Genomic DNA, 15,537 nt, shown 5'->3' with positions numbered 1-15,537 from the left:
AGTTACAAAAATAGCAGCTTTCACACTGATTCCTGCATGGGTGGAACTGGTGGTTCCAGGGCAGATAAGAATGACTTTACAAGATGAAAATGATCAGTGAGGGCACGCAGGTCTGGAGGGGAGCGGAGTTGGCATTTTTTGGCCCTGCAAATAGCTGCCCATCTGCTCTCTGTCAGAATATGTTAGGAGTGCATCTGGATTGCTGCCCCCGAGTCTCGGCTCCAGGCTGGTCATGTGGTTGTCTCCACGACAACTCCAGGAGCGGTGTAAACTGCTGTGCTTTGAGCCGGATGCTGCTCTGTACATGTGGTCTAATTAGACGGCGTTCCCGGCCTCCCGCCTCCCTCCTCGGCCCCTCCTAGCACACATACCACCTTCTCCCGTTCTCCTTCCTCCCTCCCGCTCACCCTCCTCTTCACATCCTCAGTCTGTATCCTCAGTCTGTCTGTCTCGCTCTCCACCGTGTTGGCCTCTTTCTCAGAAATGTTCCTGTTGCCTTGTCTGCAGTGAATAATTCATTCAGCAAGCATGGGGGTGTCTGCGCTGACCTAGGTCCCGTGCTAGGAACTGGAGATGCAGAGACAAATAAGACGCTGCCCACACCCTCCAGCAAGGAACCCAAGGGCAGCTGGGCAGTGCAGAAATGGCAGCAGGTGCTATGGTGGAGGTGAGCATAGGAGCTGTGGGACCAGAGCAGGGACACCTAACCCAACCCAAGGCAGGAAGGAGGCATGGGGGAGCCTTCCAGGGCAGCTGTCCCCACGTTAATCCTTGAAGGCTGAGGGGGGGCTTCTGCAGCCTGAGAAAGCAGGAGTGGGAGGACCTCCTGGCAGAGGGTACAGCACCTGCAAAAGCAGGAGCCTGCGGACCAGTCTGGAGAACTGTGACTGGCTCCGTGTCGTGGGGAAGCAGGGAGTTGTTGGCAGGACGCTCAGGGTCACACCTTGGAGGGCTTCTCTCCAACTCCTCTCTCCACCTGGATCTGCAGGCACTGGGAGCTGGGGAAGGGGAGTAATATGGTGGCTGTTGGAGGATCCTGGCCTATGGGTGGGGGGGTTTTCCAGGGGTGAGGCTGAGTAAATGAAGCCCTTTCGGTAGTTGTCCCTGTGGATGAAGTCTGCTCCTTGGACCCAGGAGGCTCCGCTCAGGGCTGGGTGGGCAAGCTCCAGCACGTGCTGAGCCATCGTGTGTTCCAGGGCCCAGCGTCCACCACTTCTCAGAGTTCTGGCTCTCAGGGAACATGCCCCGAGTAAAGAAGGAGAGCATCAGCATCTCACTTACCCTACCCGTGACGTGCCCCTGGGGCCCGAGGGAACCAGCTCCTCACCTCACAGTGTCAGCGGGGCCTTGTCAGAGCCCTGCTCCTCTGCTCATGCCATCCTCTGCTTTTCCATCTAGTGAGTCCCTGCTCAGCCTCGGTTTTTATAGCACCTCTTCCCTCTTGCGGCCTTTCTTGGGCCCCACCCACCCCAACAAAGTCACCTGGCAGTGCTCTCCCAACACCCCAGTCACAGATTCTCGTTGAGTGAAAGGTATAGAAGGTCCCACACAAAATGCAACACCCAGCTCTCAAAGGGTATCTGAAAGAGCTGTTAGAGGACTTCAAACCTCCATTGAGCCCCTCTGTATGCTACTCAGTAGTGGCACCTTGACAAATCCTGTATCATTTCAGACCTCTTCAATATGAAGTATGTAACATCCCCAGTTTACAGATGAGGAAACTGAGGCTCACAGAGGTCCATTTGCGTCCCCATTCATGGAGCTCTGGGCTGCACTGAGCCTCTTTTGAGTCCCCAGGTGATACATAATCCCCACCTAGAGACTCCGGACTCCTTTGACTGGGGCTGTGGTATGTGGAAAAGGACAGTTTTTGTGGGAAATCATCTGTATCTTGAAATCCCCAGAAACCCAGAGGAAAAAAAAAATGTGTTTGGGCAACTGAGCATGCTCAGAGTGCCTTGGGGTGTTGTGGGAAGAGAGTGCCTGGGCTTTGGGGTCAGACAGAATTGACTTCAGGTACAGCTGTGGCTCTTCCCAGCTCTTGGCCTTGGGCAAGTCACATCCCCTCTCTCTGTAAGATGAGGATAAAAGAGCCTCTCCTAATAGGGTTATGCAGGTCCATCCCTCAACCACAGTTAGCGTGTGTCTGCTGTGCCCGGTTCATGGCAGAAGGCAGCTTTGGTGGTAGTCCCTTTCCTCCTTGCTCTGAGTCATGGTCTTGACTCGAGTGACCCCAGATGTGTCCAGGGCGGGTAGTGCATGTCACATGCTCTGAAACAGGGCTGCTTGAAGTAAATCACTGAAAGCATGCTTTGGGCAGAGAACTGTCGTTATTTGGGGCAGAAGACTGGTAAGTGTTTAGCCCTTCCAGAGGTTAGGCCCCGAGCTAAGCACTTTATATGAATCATTTGCTGATCCCACGCAGCCCTGTGAGGAAGTACTCCCCCATTTTATGAATGAGAAAATGGGACTCGGGGTCCAGGCCATACACCACATTCCAGATGCAGTAAGTAACAGAGCTATCATTCTCACTCGAGTGCATCCTCTGTTCCCAGCTCTGCACCGAGAGCTGTGCATCGTGACCCATTTCTCTGTGAGGCGCTGTGGGTGACCTCATAGAGAAAGGCCCTTTCTATGTCTAGAAACAACACGTTAGCATTAGAAAGTACCGTGAAGATCTTCCAGTGTAGCACCTTCCCATTTTACAGATGAAGAAGCCGTGGCCTATACAAGGAAAAGGAATCAAAGCCTGAGTTGGGTGTTTTGACTGTTCTCGTGCTCTTTCCCCTTCACAACGCTGCCTTCTGTTCATGACTATAAAGCTTGCTTCCGAGGCCTCGTGGGCGCAAGCCCCCACCAGGCACCAGAGATGGACCCTGAACGAGTGACGTTCAGGAGAGGGGTGATGATAAGCAAGTGAGCCAGCGAGGGAACCCGATAACTCAGTGTGCGGACAGTGCTCCAGAGGACCACCCTGAGGGCCGTGTCACCAAGGCTGGCAGGCAGTGCTGAATTCAGTCAGAGGATTGGGATTTTTCCTTCCTGCAGACTGATTTGTGCTTCTAAGGTTTTATCTCCATGTCCTTTAGCCTTTTGACCCATGAGCCCTTGTATTCCTGTGGCTACAGCTAACGTTGGTTTACCTTCTGATCACTTCCAGGCTCGTTGACTTCTCTCCCAAGGGCCCACCAGGCCCTCCAAGCCACCCTCTCTGCAGCACGCTCCCTGAAACTATCTTCCTCTCACTCTCAGGAAACTGAAACCCTCTTCTTGAATCCGTTTAGGACCTCCTTTCTTGGGACTTAGAGATGCAACAGTCATTGTGTTAAACCCAGAATCTGGCTCTCGGTGAAGGCAAACCCTTGGTGTGGCCAAGATGGCGGAGCCAGCAGGAGTTTGACGTTGAGATCTTGGCATGTCCCGTCTGGTTTCCGTACTGGGGAGGGGAGCTGTCGCTGTCCTGCAGCATGGGGATGGTCACCAGCTTTCTCTCACTTCCAGCCAGGCACTGTTGCTTGGAGCTGCCGACATCCTGGTACTGGGCAGTTAGAGCATGCGGTAGGTATTATTGGTATTGGGAAGCCGACGGAGGCTCCAAGTAATGAGATGGCTTCTGTAAGCACATAGTGGGAGCCAGAACACACTTGTTTCTCCCGAGTCTCATCACTGCCTTCTCATCCATCTCTGTGAACTGCGGCAGCCCTGGGCAGCTGACAGGTCGAATACCATCATGGGTTGCATGAGCCCAGGACCAGGCTTCGCCTTTCTGAGCCTCAGTATCCTTATCTGTAAAATGGAGATCATGACACCACCCACCTCACAGGGTGGCGGGGAAGAGTAAGAGAGAGAATGCATGTAAAACCACCTAGCATGGGGCCAGTGCTCAGTAAGCGGGATCTGGTTTTATCGCCGCACCTGCTTTCCTGGTAGAGGCAATTTGCATCTGCATTTCTTATGGGAGGAAAATCTTAAGCTGGTATGCATGAGACCCTCCTCATTGTGTCTCCTCAGCTTCCACAGGCCTCCCCGCTCATCTGCCGTCCCTGCGCTAATCAGAATTTCCTGACTTCTCCCTGTTTGTCTCGGTTAATGCGGAAGGACGGGGCTGCTGGCACAGAGGAGGCAGGCGTGGGCCGCCGCGCCTGTGATTTGAATGTCTTCACTGTAATCTAGCGAGTGTGTGTGGGGGCTTCTGTCAATACTGGAGCGGCTGGCCACCACGGGCAGATACTGTCTTCCCGGCAGCCCCGGCCCCTGCAAATTATCACAGTAGCTCTCGTTGGACACCCACCTTCCCCCTGACTTAAATCATCCGAACGGTGAGCCGGCTTCCCGATGACACATTGATTCTTCGGTTAGGGCTTGTTACGGTGACGGGGGCCCAGGCTGGGAGGCTGCCCCCGGCGTGCCTGGGCCACTGCACAAATGGTTCAGAAAGCCGACTCGGGCCAGCCCGGCCGGGGCCGTCCGCCTGTGGCCGTGCACACCACCCCCCCACCCCGCCCCCGTCCCAGGTCCGCCTTGGTGAGGAGAGAATGTGTGTGGACCTGGGAGTCTTTCGGACCCTGCAGCTCTGGGACCTTAGGCAGATACACTTGACCCGCACGGACATCCCTTCCCCATCTGCCAAATTGGGAGTCACTTATGAAGGTTTCTGAGCTCTGGTGAGGATTCAGTGAGGGGAAGGGTCAGGCTGGGCCACAGCAAGCGCTCAGCTGACACTGGTCACTGGTTCCCTTCTCTCTCACCTCCGGCCCGCTGTGGCTAACCTGAAATTACTGTAATCTAACCCCGCTGCCCCCCCCCCCCCCCCCCCCCCCCCCCCCCCCCCGCCTCCAGTGAGGATTTGCGTTCTCCATGCCAGACACGGTGCTGAGCCTTTTCTGTGTTGGCTGGGAGCTCGCCCTGCTTCCTTGGCAGCTGTCGCAGCTGGGAATGGTGCCCTGGCCCCCGGGCAGGGGGCTTCCACGTGGCCTGTGGGGCAGAATTAGCTACTCGGCAGGGGCTAGAGAAGCCCCCTTCGAACTTCAGAACAGGGTTCCTGGCTGCGCTGCACTTTAGCCAGTGACTTGGGTATTTTATTAGGAATTTGGAAGTATTTAAACAAAATGCAACCAGGTTGGGACTGCTGGTGATAAATGGGGCCAGATTTTCCAACTCTCTTCATTCTTAAATTTAAAAAAATGAATGTCGATTGGTCTAGGTGCCGTGCTGGTCTCTTGTACCTACACCAGTGATTATCAGCCTTGGGTACACTGGAGTCCTGGGGAGTTTTGGGGATTTGAAAAGCCCCCCCCCCCGGTGATTCTGATGCGTGGAGGGTTGAGCGCTGCTGACCACACCAGCAGTCCTTCCCAGTGTAACCCCCTGCAGTCCCCGGAGGCAGGTGGAGAATGAGGGTCTGAGAGGTGCTGTCATCTGCACAGCGGGGCAGAGCTGGGACCGGAACCCAGCTCTGTGCTGCACTCCCCCACCTGCCTCTCCCTGCAGTGGGCTAGGGGCGCTGGCTGGGCATAGGTGGTGGTGGTGTGGAGGCATCGAGGTGGGACTGCAGGCTTCCCGTCACCTGAAGACGTCAGGTGAGGTGCTCAAAGGAGGTAATGTGAAGAAAGAAGCGAGAAGGGAGTGTATCCGGGGAGAGATTGGCTGTGGACATTCCAGTCTCTGGAACAGGAAATGAGTGTGCGGATGAGGTAGACAGGCTGTCGTAGCAAGAAAATTTGGCTGGGGAAGGTCACAAATAGCCTTGAGTGTCCTGCTCAGGAGTTTGGACACCCCACTTACCTGGACCCGCAACCTTGCTTGAAGCTATTCTGTGCTACTGAGTCAGATGGCAGAGTCGACCGCCAGAGCCGCACTGACTACCCTGCAAAGGGAGAGGGGGCGAGGGAAGGGTGAGACCTGTGTAGTCACCGGGTGCCAGGCTCACAAGGGCCCGTGCCTGCTTCAACACTCCACTGCCACCATCTTGAAATTTCTAATAATTTCACCTTGAAACTTGTGTGTAAAAGTAGTCTTAAGGGATAGCGGGGCATGTGCGTGAGCAGAGGAGGTCTGCACCGACGTCCTCCCCCGAGTCTTGCCATCCCAGCCCCATAGGACTTCTCGGTGCCCCTTGCACAGAGTTGCAGTGGGCCCACGGTGCAGGGGGCTCAGCGAGACTCAGAGCGCTTAGGAGGTAAAGCTGTAAGGTCCACAGCTGAGGCAGTGGGGCACCGACAGCCCCAACAGGCCACTCTGTGTTAGAACTGGAGCTCGCTTCGGTGCCGGCAGAAGGCAGTGCTGTTCTAAGAACCGCAAATGATCACATTTCTCGCTCACGCTCCTTGCTCGTATTAGCCTACTACTACTCCTCGTGAAAATGATGACCTAGAAGGGGAGGAAAAGATGGAGAACTTCAGTTCCTTTTCCTTTCTCATCAGTAAGCCAAAGGCAGAGAGTGTTAGTAGAATGTGTGTATATCAAGAACTGAAATAAAAGCAGTTGAGTTTTGTGCAGCATTTCCACTGTCTGATAAGAACAAAACACAAATGAGTTTGTGAGTTACGAAATACGAGTCCACATATGTTAGCATTTAAAACTGGCATTGCACGGTATAAAGTTGAGCAATAAGATTCATGCTAATAATTTAAATTTTTATTTTTTCTTTACGTAGAATGACATTAAATAGTAAAATTGAAAAGCACCATTATGGGCCTAGAAAGAAACCATGAAAGAAAGAAAAAGCTTTGTATTTTAGTACAGCACTTAAAGACTTAACAGCACTTCTTTTTCCCGCATGTCCATTTTGCCCTGTGTCCCACAAATTATGTCGCCTGCCCTGGAAAAACCCAATCTCTGCCCTCAAGAAAATGGTTATTTGTAAAAAAATCTACTTGCTGTACTTTGCCATAATCTCAAACAACACTGTGAGATGGACTGGCCTTGAGTAAGTGTCATAGGTGAGGAATGACAAGTCACCGGGGATCACATGGCTGGTGTAGTCAGAGTGACAGTTCAAGACCAGGTCTTTCTGACTCCAAGACATGTTCTCTCTCCACCACGATGTGTTACCTTAACTGAATCCTTTTTTTTTTTTTTTTTTAACTTTAAGGGTTTTTTTAAAGGTGACTTTACCCTAGAAAACATTTAAAAATAAAAATAACCAGCCCCCCGGTGTGCCAGTTTTCACACTGTACTGTGGTTTTTGTTCCCTGAACTAGACAGGATTCCTTGATAATAGGAGCTTTTCTTTTAGACTTTCTATTATGGAAAATTTCAAATTTATACAAAGTAAATGAACTCCCACGTACCCATTGCCCAGCTTCCACAGTTACAAACATTCTGTCATTTTTTTTAATTAAAAAAAATTTTTTAAATTATAGTAAAATACACATAACATCAAATTTACCCCTGTAGCCATTTTTAAGTGTACATACAGTTCAGTGGTGTTAAGTACATTCACATTGTTGTACAACCATCACCACCACCCGTTTCTAGAACTTTTTTCATCTCGCAAAATGGAAAGTCTCTACCCACTAAACAACTCCCCCTCCCTCCCCATCCAGCCCCCGGCAACCACCATTCTGCTTTCTGTCCCTAAGAAGTTGACTCCTCTAGATATAAATGGAATCAGGCAGTATTTGTCCTTTTGTTACTGGCTTATCACTTAACATGATGTCTTCAAGATCCATCCATGTTGTAGCATGTGCCAGAAATTCTCTCCCTTTGAAAGCTGAATAATATTTCATTGTATGTATATTTTGTTTATCCATTCATCTGTAGATGCTTGGATTGCATCCATCTTTTGGCCCCTGTGAGGAATGCTGCTGTAAACATAACATGCTGCCATTCTTGTATCTGTACCTTGGTCTGCTTCCCACCCTCAATCGTATTACTTATAGGAGCTGCATTTTATTCATCTTTGTATTCCTCTGACCCAGAGTCTGGCACATACTAGGTGTTTTTAAAATGTGTGAATGGATGAAGCTTCCAAAACTATTGTTTTTAAAATTTGAAGCAAGGGCCATAAAGAATGAACACCTTTTTTTTTTTCTTCTTAGAATCGCAGAATAAATGTGCACGTAAAATTTTGGTAAATTTGTGAAAGAAAATAAGAGTTTAATACTATAAGTATGGATCAGCAAAACAAGCAAAGTTGTCCCCTCAGAAGACTCTGAGAGGAGATTTTATTTTTATGCCAGTACCCACAGTGCTGTGGATAAAAGCCATTTATTTCTGGAAGTATCAAAAATGTTTGGAATCACCAACTTTACCTGTTAACAAAGATGGATTCATTAGCAATGGAATTTTCAATTGATTCCATATGTCAAGAAGATAATCCAAGAGTAAAACTTCTCTGTTTGTAACAAAATCCTTGATAGGGTTAAGCAGCTGTGTTTAACTGTCCTCTGGGTCATAGATGGAAGACTCTACTAATGTGATCTAAGCTTGAATGCTCACGGCCTGACTTGCCTGCGTTCACGGAGCTGAGTGTCGCCTAAGAAGACAAAAGATTTAATCAGCCGTTCTTAACAAAGGAGGGTTTAGGGATACACCTTGCCTTGCTCCTCTCTGCTGCAGAGAGTGGAGTGGGGTGGCCATTTCGACTACAGGATGGGGAACAGAGTAGCTGGGGCAGATGGTTCAGCATCTTTGATATGGATGATCCTGTGGCAGAAAGAGCCTTCACAGTGGCTTGCTTACTCCCCGGAGTATTCTTCTCTGAGGCACTGGTGCTTTGAGTATCCATCCACCAGGAGAACCTGAAGGGTTCCCACCTGCAAGAACTCACCTGTCCTCTTGCAGGTGTTCAAGGACAAACAGAACTGAGGCCTCAAGAGAAGCCCTGGGCTGGGGGTGGACCACGTGCATGATGGTTGGGCTTGGGAGGCGGTGGCGTATAAAATCCTGACTCTGCCAACTATGGGTCTTGTCACCGTGGGCAAGTGACGCTACCAGTTGTTCTGTAAAGATTTGGTGAACTGTGGTTGTTGTCATTTCCTTAGAAAGTGAGTAGCTTCAGGGGAATGAGCCCTCCTAGCCTGTGGCCAGTCAGACCTTCATACATGACAATGGGTGGCAATGTCCCTGTTTTTCACCAGGATTAGGATAAAACAGTTGCCCTGGGGGCGCCTGGGTGGCTCAGTTGGTTAAGCGACTGCCTTCGGCTCAGGTCATGATCCTGGAGTCCCAGGATCGAGTCCCGCATCGGGCTCCCTGCTCAGCAGAGAGTCTGCTTCTCCCTCTGCCCTCTTCCCTCTCATGCTCTCTGTCTCTCATTCTCTCTCTCTCAAATAAATAAATTTAAAAAAATCTTTAAATAAATAAATAAATAAATAAATAAATAAATAAATAAAATAGTTGCCCTGAACCTATGGGATTTGCTTACCTAACTCCTATTCTCCCCATTAGACTCTGCTGAAATGTATCCACTTCCTCTCACGATCTCTGACCCGCTGCCCCAGGCGGGTTAGCCTTTTCCTCTCCTGTCTCCTGTGGACACTTGACCACCCACCCCACTCCAGTAGTGCTACACTCCATGGTAGTCTTCATTCCCACGTCTGACCAACACTGCTGATGTTGTTCTTGAAGCTTTTTTGCAGGAAAAGCCCCCATTGTCACATTCTCCCTTCATCTTTTCATTCCGTGCCCATGTCCTTTTGTCCGTTTTTATGGCACAGACATCTGATCCAGGGGGATGTCACCTCCAGTAAGTAGACAATGGGCCCAAAATGTCCATGTTTCCCCAAAGCTGAGATTCTTTCTGCTCTCCTACAGCTAAATCCTGCCTCGGGCTACCCTTACGTACAAATCTGGTTGCAAACTCTCTCGAATTTATTGGTCCCTCAGCAGACTACTTCCTGGCAGGGCTGGGCCACAGCTCTAGGAGTGAATGCTAACAACTCCAAGAGCATTTCCTCAAGGTGCTCTAAACTCCCTGGACACAAATGTCACTCACCTGGCATCGTGCTCGGAGACCTCTTTACTGTCAGGTCAAGTGGTATCTCAGCCACAGCGAGACCACTGGGCTCCTGTGGCAGGAACCAGGGTCAAGCTCATCCTGTGGTTCTTTAGCCAATATCCCTGAGCTTCTAACTGGGCGGTGGGCTTTGCACTGTCCCTGGGCAGTGTAGCGGGGAGTCTGGCAGGGCCTCTGCCCTCTTGAGCTCCTGGTCACAGGGGACACCAGTGAAGATTACTCAGCACCCAGGGGTACACCAGGGAGAGTGGGAGCACTGAGCAAGAATGAGTGACTACCACACAGAGGCCTGTGTTTAAGAGGATAGTCTAGGGGCACCTGGGTGGCTCAGTCGGTTAAGTGTCTGCCTTTGGCTCAGGTCATGATCTCGAGGTCCTGGGATCAAGTCCCGCATTGGGCTCTACGCTCAGCAGGGGCTCTGCTTGAGATTCTCTCTCTCCCCCTCAATCTGCCCCTCCCCCCTGCTTGTGTGCTCACGCGCGCGCGCGCTCTCTCAAATACATAAAATCTTGAAAGAAAGAAAAAAAGAAAGAAAGAAAACGAGGATAGTCCAGGTACAAGGAACAGAACTGGAAAAAGCAGGGAAGCAAGTGGGAAAGGACATGGCATATGATCAGGGGACGCCTTTGGAGCAGAAGGTACCTGGGGCAGCAGAGGAAAAGGGACACAAAAGGACTCTGGAAAAGAAAGCTGGGCTCAGCTTAGGAAGGGTTTGTTTGCCCAGCTAGGGAGCTAGGACTTTTCCTCTCTTCTCCAGCACAGGACCCTGTGTACATGTCACACCCTGCTAGGTGTACGGTGCTGAATGAAACAGGTGCCTTTCATGCCCACATGAAGCTTATAGTCTAGTGGAAGAAGTGAACATTCATCGAATAACCACCCAGCATAATGCCTCCGCAGTCAAAGTTCCTGGGTAGGAGAGTAGCATGATCCAATGTGCATTTTAGAAATCTCGAAGAATTGGAGTAGATGGAGGGAGGCAACTGGAGGGGACATAGAATTAAATCTCCACCATGGCGGGCAGTGGGATGGTGAGCAGGGACAACCCTGATTCCTTTCACTGGCAAAGCAAGGAGGACTTGGGCAGTGTGATAGGTCCATGGGGAGCTATGATAATGCCAGCTTAAGAAAGAAACAGATGTGGGGTACAGTCCAGTGGGCTAATAATTGGGAGTTTGGGCCATTTGAGTTTGAGGTGCTAATGGGCCATCCAGGTGGGGGTTGAGACATATGGTTTTGGAGTGAAGGAGGCCTGAGCTACAATTTTATCACAGGTCATCCTTGTATAGGTGACACCACTCGTGGATGAGATGGCCTGGAGAGGGACGTAATTGCCCTGCTGTGCTTCCCAGTATGGAAGCAGAACTTGCAGGCCACAGGGATGGGATGCTCGGTGGGCTTTAGTTTATTACTAGCCCATCTCCCTGTTCGGCAAGAAAGATGTAAAGCCGTGCCAAAATAGTCAATGTCATGAAAAGTTCTTTTTCCTGAGGAACCAGTTCTGCTTTTTGTCCTCACAGACAATGTAAAGTTTGCATGTTTCCCTTCTTGCTTTCGAAGCCAGGAAGCTCAGAGTTAATTTTGAGACTTTGTTTTAGAAACCATATAGGATCTGCATATCCAGATACTCTTTTCCCAAGTAAACACATTTTATATATTTACGTATTCTTCAGCTCTGATTTTTTTTCTTTCTTTTGGGTGCTTGTGTAGGCTGCCTCAGATCCTTTGTAAAATTAGGTGGGGCTTACCTGTATAAAAACAAGCCCTCCCCCACCCTAATTTTTGGGGTCATCCTTGCACCTTTTGTGCAATGTTTGCCCCATTGCTGAGTTAATATTGGCCAGATTTAAGCAAGAGGAACCCTTGGAATTCACAGCAGCCAGACAGTAAATTTAACACTCACGTAACTCATTAAAACAGGATAAAAGTACAGCTTCAAACATCTCTGTGTTTGTCACCAAGTCTGTGAAGGGAGGGGTACCTTTAATTCAGTTCAAGGTGTAAAAGTCTGATCTTTCAGAATTGAGGATATACCACCGAAATTAAAGACTTGTCTGAGGAGATGAGCACTCCACATCCCTTCAAAGAAGGATTGAGGTGTTGACTACAAGGATGGGATGTGTCTTCAGCTTAGGCTGTTGTTTTCCTCACTCATAAAACATAGTTTGGTAAAAGCATGCCTCCTCATCAAATGGCGTAAGCACATAGTTGACTGGATGGTAAATCTTATTTTTGATTAGCCCTGCTTTTTAATATAAATAATTACTTTAAAATGATAATTTGCTATTGGTCAAGATCACTGTGTAAATGGTTTTCAAACTGTGTTCCACGGCCGGTGCCTTGGGGACTGCAAAGGTGCTAGGGTGGGGGAGGAGACAGCCCAGCCACCACCCCTGCCCCCCCCAACACCGCCGCACCCCCCACTTCCTGAAGAGCAGCTGGGCAGTTTTATGTAGCAGGGCTCCTTCTGCATAAGGTGCTACTTGGATTCTCTTCAAAGTGAAAAGAAAAGTCTGGAAGCTATCACATTGGAGGGCACATCCCACTAACTTGCTGTTGGGATAGGACTGGCTCCTGCGGAAGGGGCCAGGGCTAGGTTCGGAATCTCGGCCTCCTACCAGCTCTGGGACTTTTTTTTTTTTTTTTAAAGATTTTATTTATTTATTTGACAGAGAGATAGCGAGAGCAGGAACACAAGCAGGGGGAGTGGGAGAGGGAGAAGCAGGCTTCCCGCGGAGCAGGGAGCCCGATGCGGGGCTTGATCCCAGGACCCTGGGATCATGACCTGAGCCAAAGGCAGATGCTTAACGACTGAGCCACCCAGGCGCCCCCCAGCTCTGGGACTTTGGGGGCTGACTTTTCCTCTCTGAAACTGCCTCCTCTTTCATAGAACAGGACTCCTTCAATGACAGTAGCCACTTTACCAAGTAAGTGAGGATTAAATAAATTAGCTGTAGAAGTGCCATCTAACCGAGTTTAAGAACTGACCGCCGCCCTCACCTGCTCCTCCAACCCTCCTTTCCCATCTCCGTTTCCCAGGAGGAGCCAATCACCTTCTGTGAAGAAGCCTTCGTGTCCCACTATCGCTCGGGAGCCATGAGGCAGTTCCTGCAGAATGCCACCCAGCTGCAGCTCTTCAAACAGGTACCCAGCCCTCCCCGTGGAGGGTGGCCCATCTGGACCCCCAATGGGGATTTCTGCAGCTGTCCTGCTGTAAGCCCCCAGGCCCAGCCGGAGGGGGCTGAGGGTCTGGGGAGGGGGATGGGTGCAGAGGGTGGTCAGTAACCAGGCCGACCCTCCACAAATAGGTCATTCACTGGCACAGGTTATCATAAACGCAGAGCCAGTGTTTTAAAAACTTGTTTGTTTAACTCACTCTTCCAAAGGCCCTTTCCTGTCTTGGGAAGCATGGGGGTTCTTTGGCCGTGCACTGAGGTGCCCAGCTGAATGGTTCCCCCCCCCACCGTTTCTTTGCCTAAGCTGTTATGCTTTTGTTCTTTCTTTATATAGTTTATAGATGGTAGACTGGACCTTCTCAATTCTGGCGAAGGTTTCAGTGACGTTTTTGAAGAGGAGATCAGCATGGGCGAGTATGCTGGTGAGAAGCAGTTCCTTTTCCCTCGTGTGCCGTGGGCTGCTACGTGGGACTAGGGTGTGCGTGGCAGGGAGCGGCAGTGGCTTCTTTTTCCTTCAGTGGGGGTTGGGGAGAGACTCACTTCACCCTCGGCCTTGAAATGTCTGAGATCCTCTGTCCTGGGGTCAGTCGCTTGCCCTGGGCGGCCAGAGTCTAGTGAAACGTAGCGGCCAGCACGCTGCGGCACGAAGCACTCGAGGCGCTGAGTTGGAGAGCTGGCTTCACGTCAGGGCCCTGCCTCCAGGGAAGCCGTGAGGGTTTGGTCAGGCCGTGGCAGCTCTTCAGCTGACGTGCCCCCGTCTCTGCACTGGGGAGAACGGTGCCCACCTCACGGGAGTCCTGGGGAGATTGACTCGGAGTCCATGAGGACAGATGCGGGCACAGGATCACTGCTAAACGAGTGTTTCTTTAAAAGGTGAAAATCATCACAGAGTGCCCAGTCTCCACAGACCGTTAGACCTGGAGGGGTCACCCACATGATTCAGAGGCGGCCTCTGAGGCCGAGAGAGGTGTTCGTAGTGGACCCTGCCTCCTGAATCCCAGTCTGGCCTTCCTGCCAAATCCCGAAGCCTTAGTCTGTGGCAGCGAAGTCAGAACCAAATGCAAAGTAATAATAATCCTGCTGTTGGCCCCTTCTTATTGCTGGGCATGTGCCTGGTCTGGACTAAGCTTCTGTGATATAACTGGTGATCCATAAATTCAGAGAGGCAGGCATAATCTCCCCTGCAAAGCCCCGTTCACAGGCCTGAGCAGCCTGTGCTGCATGGAGAGCACGAGCACCAATAAAACCAGTCTGCGGACAGTGACAGCGAGGCAGTGATGGGCATTTCCTGAGCTCCCACCACGTCCAGAGCCCCAGAGAGTAAGAAACAGAGGACCGGGTTTTGCCCTCATGGAGGAGCTTTTACTGGTAGGAGAAAGAGATGCATGACTAAAGACAAATACAGGTTAAACCAGTGCAGGAAAAGGAGCAGAAATAGGCTTTTATGCAATCAGAACAGGACTCCACTAATCCTCACTCTGTAACCTGAGGGCTTCACAAAGGAGGCAGCACTCTCAGAGAGGCATGTGAGTTCTGAGGAGAAGACGGGCTTTATGTGTTGTTCAACGAAGTCACGTCATTCGGAGCTTCTAGAAAAGCTGTCCAGTGATAAGACCTCCTTATCCCACCAGAAACAATGAACAAGTCCCCCAACAAGGCCTCCTTTTTCTTTCCCTATCACTACTCCAGTGTCTTGGGGCTGAGCGTGTGTCCGGCAGCGTGGGCACATGCAGCCCTGCGGTGGTTCACAGAACTGCAGAGAACGTGGACTTTGGAGTGGGAGTTACCCATTTTAGTGGACTATTCAGAGGAAGGGTTCAGAGGAAATTACATGGGAGCCATTGGTTGAGTATCCTCAGCAGAGAGACTAGGGAATGGTGGCCAGCCAGGGGAACAGTGTTTGTGAGGGAATGGAGGGTGGAGGGGATGGACGTACAGGATGGAAAGGCCGAGGGTGGGTGGGACCAAGACAAGAGTGGAGAAGACAGTCAGGCGTGCTGAGGAGTCTGACCCCACCTCTATGCAGTAGGCAACGAGGAAGGAGCATTTGAGTTGGTACTCAGGGCACTGATAGGATCGGATCTCTGTTTGAAAAAGAAAACTTGTGGCAGCAAGTCACTGTTGCCTCCTGTGGGGAGTGGAGCATGGGAGCCTCAGTGTGTTTCTCCAGATTTTGAACTTTCCAAGTCCTGCTTGCTAAGCAATTCGAGGAACTCCTGAGAGCACATAACTTCAACCACTTCTCTAACTCCTCTTTCCCCAGGCAGCGATAAACTCTACCATCAGTGGCTCTCCACAGTCCGGGTAAGTGTGTACCCCCACAGAGCCCCCCGGGCCCCTCCGGAGCCTCCTGGCAGCCCCCCACTTCCCCTGCCACCCGCAGGATGGTCATGCAGCCCC

The 15,537-nt window shown here is 50.8% G+C and overlaps 1 protein-coding gene across 4 annotated transcripts in view; it reads left to right on the top strand.

Annotated features, from left to right (window-relative positions):
• The window catches only part of DENND1A (DENN domain containing 1A), a 498,746-nt gene that overhangs the window by 420,887 nt on the left and 62,322 nt on the right, over positions 1 to 15,537 (top strand). For all 4 annotated transcript variants that reach the window (XM_032418251.1, XM_032418250.1, XM_032418252.1 and 1 more), the window contains 3 exons: positions 13,001 to 13,105; positions 13,472 to 13,559; positions 15,401 to 15,441. In XM_032418251.1, the coding sequence (XP_032274142.1) occupies positions 13,001 to 13,105; positions 13,472 to 13,559; positions 15,401 to 15,441 (234 nt within the window). The remainder of the gene's footprint in view (positions 1 to 13,000; positions 13,106 to 13,471; positions 13,560 to 15,400; positions 15,442 to 15,537) is intronic.

Source organism: Phoca vitulina, unplaced genomic scaffold, assembly GCF_004348235.1.
Source record: "Phoca vitulina isolate PV1807 unplaced genomic scaffold, GSC_HSeal_1.0 scaffold21, whole genome shotgun sequence".
NCBI classification, from domain to species: Eukaryota; Metazoa; Chordata; class Mammalia; order Carnivora; family Phocidae; genus Phoca; species Phoca vitulina.
This window is presented reverse-complemented; position numbering and strand designations above follow the sequence as displayed.